General features: G+C 32.9%; 1 protein-coding gene across 1 annotated transcript; it reads right to left on the reverse strand.

Annotated features, from left to right (window-relative positions):
* Positions 1–1,536: 1,536 nt before the first annotated feature.
* On the reverse strand, positions 1,537–4,691 carry LOC145160263 (squalene epoxidase 3-like). Its single transcript, XM_079079386.1, has 7 exons — positions 4,162–4,691; positions 3,439–3,550; positions 3,101–3,275; positions 2,862–3,030; positions 2,280–2,774; positions 1,919–2,197; positions 1,537–1,822 (listed from the first exon to the last, which is right to left on the reverse strand). Exons 1-7 carry the CDS (start codon positions 4,651–4,653, stop codon positions 1,712–1,714), a joined length of 1,833 nt encoding a protein of 610 aa, XP_078935512.1. The 5' UTR covers positions 4,654–4,691; the 3' UTR covers positions 1,537–1,711.
* Between the last annotated feature and the right edge of the window lie 8,011 nt (positions 4,692–12,702).

Raw genomic sequence — 12,702 nt, forward strand, 5'->3', positions numbered from 1 at the left:
TTAGAATGGTTGAGTTGACCAACCTATAACTTGCTTATAATGTTATTGAGAGTATTTAAAAGCTTTGAAAAAGCTTTGTATGTGATTTTCATGGTGAAATCCATATATGTGAAGTTAGGTTTGAAATCCTAACTAATGAGAGTGGTAAATTGATGCAATAGATTATAGTGTAATGAATTAGGTAATATGGGATGCTCAGTTCATCGGGTGGAATAGATTTAGAAATAGAAAATGATATGTTGGAATTATGATCATCTAAGTGATCATTTTGACATAGAGAGTAGATTATCTCTTAATAGGCTAAGAAAAATTTTAAGAAACTTGATGTGTTGTATGAATAAGCCTTGAGCAAAGAAGAAGGATCAAGATCCATCAATTGAAGATTGGAGCCAAGGGTAGCTAGCTTTCACTGAATAACAAGGTGAGTTATAATTCACTCTTTCTCTAGATTATGTATGCATGTCTTTATGCCTTTATGTTATTATGTATGCATGCTTGTATGTTTATGGTATCGTGTCAAATACCCACAATATATCAAGTGAAGATAGAGTGTGATTACATAAGTTGTAATCTTGTATATATATCTAAGTATGCATGATTAGATGTTAAAGGTATTATCTTTAATACCTATAGATTAATATATGAAGATAGAGTATGATTATATGAACTATAACCTTACATATGATTATGTGTGTATAAGTAGATGTCAGTGGTATTTGTGTTAAATATCCAAGGTATACTAAATGTAGATAAAATGTGAATGGTATGATTAGATGTAGAAGGTATTATGTTAAATACCTACAAGAAGTTAGATGGGGATAGATTATGATTATATGTTATAATCATGTAAATGAGTATGTATGTATGCTTAGAGTATGTATGTAACGTTGAGAATACAGTATGTATGTGGGATGGAAGATAGAGTATGTATGTTTAGTTGAAAATAAAGTAGGTATGTGGGATGGAAGATACAATATGTATGTGCGGTTAAGAATAGAGTATGTAAGTATGGTTAGATATTGATGGTATTGTGTTAGATAACCATCATAGATTAGATGAAGATAGAGTATGGAGGTATGTTTAGATGTCTATGTAGTATATAAAGATTTAGATTAAGTACTTAATGAGTTAAGTACTAGAGTTGTAGTAAAAGATCTCTTGGTGAAGAGATGAGATAGATTGTTATGAGACATGTGATGTGTAAGACTATGATGAGACCATAACATTCACATGAAAAATTATTATAGAGTAGAAAAATGATCCATTCGGAAATGGTGATAGATGAATTCCTTCGGGGAATGTAGATAGATGATTCCTAGGGAAATAAAATGTTGTGTGATTAGATAAGTATGAGAAAGGTTCCATGAGTTGAACAATATAAGAAGTTTCTTTAGAGAAACTTGATATAATTCGTGAACAATTAAGGGTAGAGGATCCGCGAGGGATCACTGGAATCCGCGAGGGATTCAAGAAAAGAGAAGCGGTCAAAGGGTCCATGTGGGATCGGAGACTTAGTCCCGATGTTTGTACTCAACATTTAAACGAGAACATTTTCGATTTCGAACAAAGATACAACATTATATTATACATCTACATCTGTTACTGCAAACTAAACAATTAATACTCGCACAAATCAATATTTACAATTGCTACAACATGATTTCTTATCTAAGCTATATTTGACTTCAATCAATATCCTCTCCAAATGTCATTATAAACCCTTCTTTGGAGAACCTCTGTAATACGCCGGCAAACTAGCCGGAAAAAACATTTGCCTCACTCCTTCCGCTTTAATAATCGGAAAAATAATCCCACATGCACTCTATTTTCCAAAAAAAAAAAAAAACATCATTTCATTAAAAAAAATTTGACTTAAAACACTTGTCAAATTTCGAGTAATTAGTAATTAATTACTCACCAAAATCAACCGGGCTGCGATCCATAACCTGTTAGGTGAGGGTAGAGGTAGTAAAAGACGAAAAACCCCATATACCGCTACACCAAAGAAATGAAGGACCAACTCAACCGGACTCGGGTTTAACCCGGAAAGTAACCCGACCGGCCCACTTGCACATCCACCTCCAAGACTCAAATACTCAAAACAAGCTTCCCTCATTTCCTTCATCGCTTCATCTGAAGAAGCACAAAACACCCTGTACAAAGCCCCCGCTAACGTATTTATCGTAGACGCCACCGGCTACATAAATATATACATAAAGTCAAAAATTACAATAATACCCTTCTTCTCCTTCACTAATTACAAATATTAATTGTCTTACCTTACGTAAGGTGTAGAACGATTCGATGTTTTTGGAAAGTGACTCAGCATCGGTAAAATCACGTGACGATTTAAGAAGGTCACGTAACACAACAATATCAGAAAGTGCGACAGTCATCCCGCCACCTGTCAACGGATGACGCATGTTGAAAGCATCACCCATTAGCAGTGCGCCACGTGTAAGAACGGGAACAGCTGGCATGGTCCTGTTTGGCATTGTTTTTATGTTCCCTTTGTTAACAGCACTCACAAAAGCGTTATGGAGTTTAGCGGGTAGCTGAGGGGCAACAATGGAATTTAAGTATTTTGCCATGTCACCATTTGCAAGAGAAGGAAGCTTTTTACCGGGTATATCAACTAAGCAACGAACTTCGGTTTTGCTAATTGGATACAAGAGGATAGGGGAAGGGTTTGCTAAGATGACGTGGCCATGATTTGGATATGGAAGATCACACTTCTCCAAAACAAGACCCACAAAGCAAGAAGGAACATCAACCTACACTTACAGATGGAACTTAGAAGGGTAGAAATGTAATTTAACAAAATGTAAACACTGGTAAAAAGTCAAAAAGTCAAAACATACCTGTGGTTTGCAAAGTGATCGGCGCAAGTTAGAGAAACAGCCATCACAGACGATTGTAAGAGGTGCGAATGCTTTGATTACTTCACCGGATTTGGTTTTGTATTGAATGCCTCTTATGGTTCCTTCATCTTCAAGAAGAGATGTTACTGTGCCTTGTTCCAGTTTTACACTGAAAGTTTAATGAAAATGTTGATATACAGAAAGAAAAAATTAAAAAATTAAAGAAAATTGATACTGACTTTGGGAGAGTGGCAGATTTGTGTCGCATTTTTTGTATGAAGCGTCCATTGTGAAAGCTTCGACCAGATACGTCTGAATGAAAGTTCTGTAAGGGGTAAGATAATTTAGTGCTTTTTCCATCTTTGAAAAGTGCATATCCATGTATTCTTTGAGCGTCTATTTCCTCCACACAATCTGCATTTGCAATAAGAAAATTGTGTCATTTTCTTTGAGTTTATATTGTGATAGATGAATTGTAGGTAGAGAATATATATATATATATATATATATATATATATATATATATATATATATATATATATATATATATATATATATATATATATATATATATTACCTTGGAGATCTAGTTCAATTAGCTTAAGGTATCCCCCTGGTTGTAGCAATTCACCTACAATTCTGTCTGGCTCTGTTAAATCTCTCTCAATTACTACAACTTTGCGTCCTTCCTGTTATAGCCAGTTGAAGAACATATGTTTAGACTAATAGTAGTGATGTTAATTAGTGATTAAATAATTCATCCTATTCAATTGTCAGAAGTGGCACGAAGTTTCTGTAGTATCAATAACTTTGATATAAATAGTTATAATATTGAAGATTGTGTCATGGTTTTCCTCCAAATTTTAATAATTATATGTATGTAACATGGTTGGATCATACAAATTACAGGCTGGATGAAGTAGATGTTGAAACTTAGTGTTTGAAGGAAAGATTGATTTAGGAGCGTCTTTCTCAGCCTTATCGAATGCACCAAGATTCAAACAGCAAAATCCAAGGAATATAACAGTCGGCTGATGGCTTGTGAGCTTGAAATTTGTTCATGAACCGAATGCAACAGGTAATTAACTTTTGTATCGGAAAATGTTCTTTGGAAGTATCACCGATTTTCGAGAAAATTATGATTAAATTATTTTCTACCCTCGTCCTACCCATCCAAAATCCAAAATAGATAATAAATTAAGAATCATCTCTCCAAATCACATCAGGATCAGCAGCAAAGAAACAAATAGCTATGTAAAATTAAATATTAATATTCAATAAAGTGAAAATCGAATCTCACCTTGCCAAGGGTATGAGCAAGGGCGGCACCGGCGACACCAGCTCCGACGATTATGACGTCAGCATCTGCAGCTCCATATCGGTGACGGAACTCTCCACGCGTCAGATCGCTCCGATTCTTAAAACTGTTGTTATTACCAGAAGCATTCTTCTTAGAGTAAGGTATTGAGTAGCTGATACGGCGCCTTAGAACCGAAAGAACAACAAAACCTAAAAAGGAAACGAAGAAAGTGGCAACAATGTAGCTGTTATCAATCGTATTCTCCATGATCTTCCTCTTACTTCTCAACACCCTTGTTGACGATGTCAATTGAGGCGCCGACGAAGATGAGATCAACGGCGGTGGTTCCTGACTGTGGTGGTTGATTGATCGGTAACTCGCGGTGGTTAAGATGTTCTTGTGGTTTGTGTGTGTGTAATGAGTGACGTGAGGACGATGACCGGAGAAAACCAGGGAGATGATGGGGAATGTGGCGGGTTTTATAGGAACCATCTGTTAGTTGTAGTTCCGTTCCGATCTGAGTTGACAGCCGTTAGTTGTTGTGGCAACATTTTGAGTTTGCTAAATTACAAATTAGGTCCCTGTACTATTCGATAAAGACAATTACGTCACTCATTTAATAATCTTTTATGCTTAACCTATGGACGTTCAACAAGATGGTCCATGCATTTTGCATGAAGGTACAAGAATGAGAGGTGTGTTAATTTATTTTATTCCATTTCTTTTTTATTTTAAGTACAAACTTGCCCCTATCATTATAAATTTTGTGATTTAAATCTAAAATCCATAACATTTATTTTAACGATGTTATATATAAACATTATATTAGCATAATGTCATAATGATTACGCATGGGTGTGGGTGGGGGTTATTGTTTATCTTTTTGTGATCAAGATTCTATATTTATTTTAAACACTATAGTTGGATTGAGAAGATTTTCTAGGCGATTGACATTGAAGAATGATCACATTGAGGAATCGTTTCTTGTCCTATCTTTATCTTGCATTCATGTTCTCGATATTTTGTATTTCGATTTTGATAACCAGCTTTAGGGGGTTTTAATCCCGTCATAACGAACAACAGACAAAGGTTAACATGAAGAAGGGGTAAAGAAATTACTACAATGTATCTACAATTACGAGAGATACAATTCAACATAATCAAGATATAGTTAACATACTGTTATGTATTTTTTATGTGGCTAACAGTTCATATAGTTATATTAGAAACTTCAAACATCAAAACAAACCTTAAGGAGAGAAGTACCTCAAGAACTTAATTTGAATCTCGAATTTGATGCCAGATATTCTCTCAATGTGAATTCATTTACAAAACTTCAAGTCCTGCCATAAGCCTTTTAAGTTTGGAAATATGACAAGAATAACCCCTCAAACCTCATTTTTTATATATGGCATCCGACCCCATGATTTTTTTTTCTAAACCTCTTGCAACAAACATAATGGCGATCAATTTTTTTTTTCATGCAATGCCTCATAATGTGTCATATTATGGTGGGGTGGTAACTATAATCGTACAAAAACCCAATCATAATTTTTTTTTCATGCAATTTTTTTTCATTCATTTACTTTCATACAATTAAGGTCCAAACATAATTATAAGTGTCATTAACTTCCATTTATGAAAGTACAACTCCCAGCCTCAAGTCTTAATTTAGATCTCAACTCCAACCTATTCAATACTTATTTTTGATTAAATATTAATATTTAAAATTAGAATTAACATTTTATTTTACCCTTAAAAGTTATAACTAGATGTTACATTGACTTTGGTTGGTTCATGACTAACTTGAGGCCGCCTTTGATCAGTTTGGGGACGACTTGTTAGCATAACATCAACTCACTTGTTAATATAAGATCAACTCACTTGTCGGGTCAAACTAACTTATAATTTTGACGACCAAATATCTACATATAACTGCCTCTAACTTTTAAATATCATTATTTTCATCATTCTTATACAATTTTGTGTATATAAGTAATCATTATATCTCAATTTTGGATTTACTAATATTGTGACTAGTACTTCGCCTAATGTTGTTGTGCATGAGACTATAAGTGCATACTTTGGGATTATCCTAAGATGTTATTTGTTGAAACTCAGATATACGGGCAAATAAATTTCTAGAAAAAATGACTACACGATCTCTTCAATGTTTTGGGACTTTTGAAATTTTATTAACCACTAACAATGAGCTAGAAATAAAATGTTGCAAAGTAAAAGATAACTCAACTTGAGTTTTGTAAACAACTAATACGATTGAGCGTTATCTTAGAGCTTCTATTTTTCAACAAAAACTAATATCGAATCACAATCTTATCAAAAACATAATTAATTTTTGGTTGTTTAGTTATCGAAGTAATTAGTCCCACGTTTCACTGATTACTTTCCAGCATGTTTTGCAAAGAGATAAAAACATAAAATATAAAATGACTCTTTTTCACAATGTACAATTTCAAAGTTCATTCAAAATCATCGAACTTTGTAAATTATGGTGTTTTTGTTATTTTCACAAGCAAATTAATTAGTCAAACACGAAAAACCAATTTTGTTTTTAGAACCATAATAAATAACGTTTACTGCTTCTCAAGGTAAACGTATACGATATCTTAGATATTATTATCTTCTATTGCTAATGTCGTGAAAGCCAGAAGTGGAAGAAATGGGTAGAGTCAAATGTGAAGACAAGTGTCCCTTTAAAGGTTAGATTCCAATTAAACGTGAAAGCTATTTTAAAGAAGACCGTAGTTTTACAACTCGTTAAAAACATTTCAAATTTGAACCTCCAAATTCAAAATTTCACGCATGCTTTTTAATATTATTATCAAGATTAATTCATTTACAAGTAATTTGAATTGTTTGATATAGTTTCTTAGTTTGACTTGATCTGTAACGTATCCCTTATTGCAAATAAAATTATTATTATAAACAATCACATATCTAAATGATCAATTTCATTAAATAATAACAAGTTTCACCAAACGATTTTATGTTGAAGTACACCAAAAACAATTTTTGTTGACCGGCATACGCCAAAAACAATGGACGAGAGTTGTTTGATTGAATGAATAGATGACCACTTACGATAGAGAGAAACTCAATATTTGTTCGTTACTCAAATTCAAGATGCATATAAAAGTTTACAATAACCCTTTATAAATGGCGATGCTAAATTTGGAAGGTATGATCAAATTTGGAAAACTGAAATCAACAATTAATTCTAATCAATAACCTTTTAAATAAGAAAATGAATTTCATAAAATAATGAAAACGGATATTCTGCCATTAAAACATAATAAAATAAAAATGGAAATTATTCGAAAATTAAGGAAAAATGGGGTTTGGATGCCTAAACAACGGAATTTGAGGGTCGACTGTGGGGACCTATCAGGAGCTCCGGCTCGTCGATACTTTGTCGTCGATATATCGCACACATCCAAATTTCTTACGGACCAAAAGTTATGCCAATTTCAAATTGAATATCTTTTGGCACTGTTTGTTTTTCTCCTGCTTATCCATAAAAGTTTATGTCAGATCATATGTGCTCCACGTCATTAATTACTGAAAATAACACTCATACTGTATTAAACTATTAATGTTTAGTAGCAATTACAACCGATGATTATGCATTTTTTTTTCTTCTAACACATTGATGATAGGCTTAAGATAAAAGAAGTCTAAATAAAAATAAAAATTTAAAATATTAGAACAAAACTGAAAGTTGAGTACTTAATTATTCCAAAAACAGTTGAGTGACTTAGAAAAATCAACGCCATGACATTCTATAATATATTGAGACAAACGAAATGATATAAGTAGGAAATGCAACTTACGATGATCATGTGCATTAGAACTCATACCAAGTGAATCAAATATCAACTCTTGAAAATTACTTTTAAATTATTTATTATTACATATTAGAACTGTATTTTTCATGTTTTAAAATATTTATTTTAAATTGAATAGTTAATAAATGGATAAAAATATATTTTTTTATGTTTTAAACTGTTTTCGGTAGGATCTTACGACCCCAATTCGATTTTACAAGTACGATCTTGTAAAACCGAAAAAAAATATATTATATAAATAAATTCATTATATGGTTTTCCAACCACCTATAGTGGCTCCCTAATATTGTGAGGTTTGGGGGTGAGGGCTAGCCTTTGGCAATGCTATTAAGACACCCCTTTCGATATTGTGTCACACATCTTTCTACTGATCAATCCTTGATTGAAACTCCTAAAGTTTGAACTTGAAACCTCCTCTATGAGATGCCCAAGTGTTATCCGGTGAGCCATCAAAGGCTTTGGTTTGTTATCTTATTGTTTTAAAATAAAAACAACATTTCAAGATACCATTTCTTTAAACCCAAAACGTCGTAAAAATATGAAATTTTAATTTGTACTGCTCCTGTTCTCCATTAACATATTATAAATTTTACTCAAGTTCAGGATTTTTAATACGATTCTTTGGACTGCTGAAAGCATTCCATCGGTATATATTTGCTCCTCGTGATTAGCGAAGTATTTACATTGGAGAAGTGATGGTGATAGATGTGATTATAACCCAAGTGCCAAGTTAGAGCATATATTAACATTTTAAGTAGCAAATGTTTAGGAAATTATCATGGAAATATCAGACATGACATAATTTTAAAGCATCAAATTTATAGACTATTAAATTTATCATTTTTTTTACTTTTACATGCATGTCAAGCAACCTGTTTCTAAAATGTTTTAGCAACTCCATTTTTAGTTGTTTCAAGTGTTGTAAAAGTTTTGAATTTTTATTAGAAATTTGTTATTTGGGTTACAAAATCTACGCTTATTTTTTTAAATGACATGAAAATTGATTTAAATAGTAATATCAGAAAGTAATAGTCAAATTTTACAACGGTTCCATCTAGCTTACTCAAAGAATTTTTAACAGCTTAATTTATAATTTTGTTTCAATATATAAATATTTTGAAATTTGTATTTGTTTTTCAATAAAGATATATTAGTATCCTAATTATATAGAATCTTATTGGATTATGGGATTATGCATACTTAGAACTTATAGTTATAACCATGGACAAACCCCACTTGTGGACTAAAAACCTAACTCGGCTAACTCGGCCCATCTCCGGTTTGGGGAAAAACCGAAAAACTGTTTACTATTTTAGGATGTTCATTTACAAGTTTAATGATGCACGTGACGACATGTTTCACATGAAAATCACTTTAATAAATGTAGTATTTTTTACCGTTTGGTTGGCTAATGTTTAAAATAATAATTATTATATTGATGTTCATTATAAAATAATTTTTATATAAAATTAATATATAGAATTAATATTATTTTAAACGATATTATAATATAAAACTTTATTATAATTATATTATTTTATAATATTTATCCGTAGCTTTAATGGAATAAAACTAAATATCATTTTCGATTGAGAAATTGAGTAAACTAACCCTTATAAACGACTTTGTTAATAAAAATAATTAACTTATTTTTTTTTTTTTTTTTTGAGAAATGATCACTTTCTACGGAATAGTGTATTCCGAAGTACGTAAGAGCATTCCGGACTTGGGTCGGTCAATGTATTCCGGAATACAATATTCCGAAGCATTTATTTTCGTTCTGAAGCTGTGGGTGGTTGGTAGGAAATAGGTCTGGAATCTGACAACCCATACATTTCGGACTGAAAAAGTGCATTCCGGATTGAACTCCGGAATGGTCGTACATTCCGGAGGTTTATCCCGGATAGCTAAAATTAGGGTATTTGTGTGTTTTTGTTCAATATATTTCCATATATGCAATATATTTGTGTTTTTGGTACCTTCATTACACGTTCCGGAATGAGTATGTATACAAGATTTTTTCGAGTGTCAGTTTCTAGTGGAGGGCAATAGCAGCGTATCGAAGGATCTATGTAATATATTGCTCCAGAATACACATGCTTTGGTGTAGATATTAGCAATGATATCACTTCGTCAGGATAATTACGTTGGTTGCTTCCAAGTCCTGGTTACACACTAACCAAATACGTCTATCTTTTCAATGTCATGGATCAAATATAGTTATGCAGATTCTAGAAGATAATGATGTCATATATTTTCTTAGTTTTGTTAGTAGTATGCCTCCCAACACAGTATAAATGCTTATTGTTAGTAACGTTATGGAAAGTAGTATTCATCGATTTACCGGGGAAAATCGTTCTAGTGGAAATGGATATTCTGGTGCTGGAAGTAACAAAATGTGTAATTTATTACCTATGACAACCATCTATGTTTCTTCTTATAATGGTCATGTAGATGGGGGTGATTATAGGAATAAAGGTAAGGCTGTTGTTGATTCTTCTCCTATAGTTGATGTTGATGAATCTGTAAATGATGATGCAAGAATTATGATGTTGGTTGATGATGTTAATATAATTCTATATGGAGAGCAGTTGAAAATTTTCAGAGTTACATTAAATTTGACGGGGAAGATACTAAGGGTGAAAAAGAAGAAACTGAGCCCTTACAACCCCTAAAATCACAACAGGAAAAGTTTCCTTTTTATTTTTCCGATTCTGAAGAAACACAAACCCCCCATTGGCGTATGCCTAAACCTTTACCATTGCCTGAACTAGATCAACACAAACATAAAGATGCTACAACCCACAATTATACTTCCTATGTGAAGTTATTCCAACTCTTTAAAAGTGAAGAACAACTTAAGCTTAACTTAGGATTAAAAAGTGTTACTGAAGGCTTCTAATATAAAGTGAAAAAATCCACAAAAGACAGGTTTGAAGTTGTTTGCTTTATGGATAATTGTGATTGGCGGATACGGGCAGTAAAACATAATACTACTGATGCATTTCAAGTGGTTAAACTATCAGAGAAACACTTGCTCAAACACAAAACTACATCCACATCACCAACAAGCCAATAAAAAGGTATTGAGTCACTTGTTGAAGGGAATATTAGCTAATAGAACATGTAATATGTTGTGGGGGGTGGGGGGGACAGATACAAACAACTTTAAATGGCTGTCTTAGTGTACATATTTCATACTGGCAAGCATGAAGTGCTAAAATGTATGCTCTAAATCTGTTGAGAGGGACCACTGAAGAAAGCTTTCAAAGACTACCTTTATGTTGCAAATTGGAAAAGAAGAATCCAGGGACGGTTACACATATAAAGACGAGTTATGATAAAAAATTTGAATATTTTTCATGGCTATCAGTTGCACGATAATATTTCTTATATAATGACTTCTTTATATTTAATGTTGTTACATGTGTGTTCACTTTAATGATATTACAGTAAATGCTTTTTAGGTTCGAGCGTTCAAACAAGTTTGCGTCCTATTATTATCATTAGCGGAGCACACCTTAAAAGGAAATACTTGGGCACCATGTTCCTAGAAGTAGGCAAGGATGGTAATAACCAAATATACCCTATTGCATTTGGTGTTGGGAAAACTGAAAGTGGGGAGTCATGGATATCGTTTTTATCAAGACTCAAAGAATGTATTGGGGACTTGCCGTTTTTGGCTATCATATCACATAGAGCAAATTCAGTTGAAATGGATATTCAAGTTGTGTTCCCGAATGCATATCACATACTCTGATGTCGCCATTTATTGATGAATATGAGAACACAGATCGGAAAGCAAGAGAAAACATAGACTTTGTTTTGGGAGGCTACAAAAGCTTACTGACAGTCTGATTTCAAAGAAATCTTGGGTAGACTACGTCATGCACTAAATGAAGAGTGGCATACATGGCTAGACAAAATCAGTTACGAGAAATGGGCGAGGTTGTGTTTCCCTGTGGTTCGGTACAATATTATGACATCAACAGTGTCGAGTCCATCAATGCGTTATCAAGAGACGCACGGGAACTACCAACAACAATGTTGATTGATTTCTTTCGAGCAACTATGTAGAAATGGTGGTGTCAGCGACGTAACACTGGAGGTAACTATTTATATTATAATACTTCCATTATAATTTTAGTATAATAAATTGTGTATGGAAAGATATACGTATAAACTTTTTTATAGCTTAAAGCAAAAAGGATATTACTGAGTATGCTAAGAAGGTTATCGATAGGAGGATCAACAAATACTCTGGTTTTCGGGTATACCAAATTGATCAAAGCAGATATGAGGTGACCGACCAAATAAAAATGGTATAGTGAACTTGGAATCTTGTTGTTGCACGTGTGGGAAATGACAATTGTCAGTTATACCTTGTTCTCATGCAATGGCGATATTCAAGGAACTGAGATATCAACATTGCAATACATGGGTGTCATCTGTAATGCCCGCAACTTCGTCTAGACAATTAAGATATAACAAGTAATAATTATTATAATTTGAACCCTCGAATAGGAAGATCGCTAGTCTTGCGCGTTTTAGACTATATATTATAAGTCTTTTAGGTGATTTATCGATAAGTAATAAAACGACATTTTTATAGAAGGTTATTTAGGATAAATAATCTTAGCCAAAGTCGTATTAGGTGAAACAAGGATTTCGTACA

This window comes from Lactuca virosa, chromosome 2 (assembly GCF_052849685.1).
Source record: "Lactuca virosa cultivar CGN04683 chromosome 2, Lactuca_virosa_CGN04683_v6, whole genome shotgun sequence".
Classification (NCBI taxonomy): domain Eukaryota; kingdom Viridiplantae; phylum Streptophyta; class Magnoliopsida; order Asterales; family Asteraceae; genus Lactuca; species Lactuca virosa.

What these genes read in the sequence shown, in the direction of transcription:
- LOC145160263 (XM_079079386.1), bottom strand. Translation starts at nt 4,653, where the DNA reads ATGGTTCCTATAAAACCCGCCACATTCCCCATCATCTCCCTGGTTTTC. An exon ending in AATTGAACTAGATCTCCAAG is followed by an intron (nt 3,276 to 3,438) that starts GTAATATATATA and finishes TTGCAAATGCAG; the next exon opens with ATTGTGTGGAGGAAATAGAC. An exon ending in CGTTCTACACCTTACGTAAG is followed by an intron (nt 2,198 to 2,279) that starts GTAAGACAATTA and finishes ATATTTATGTAG; the next exon opens with CCGGTGGCGTCTACGATAAA.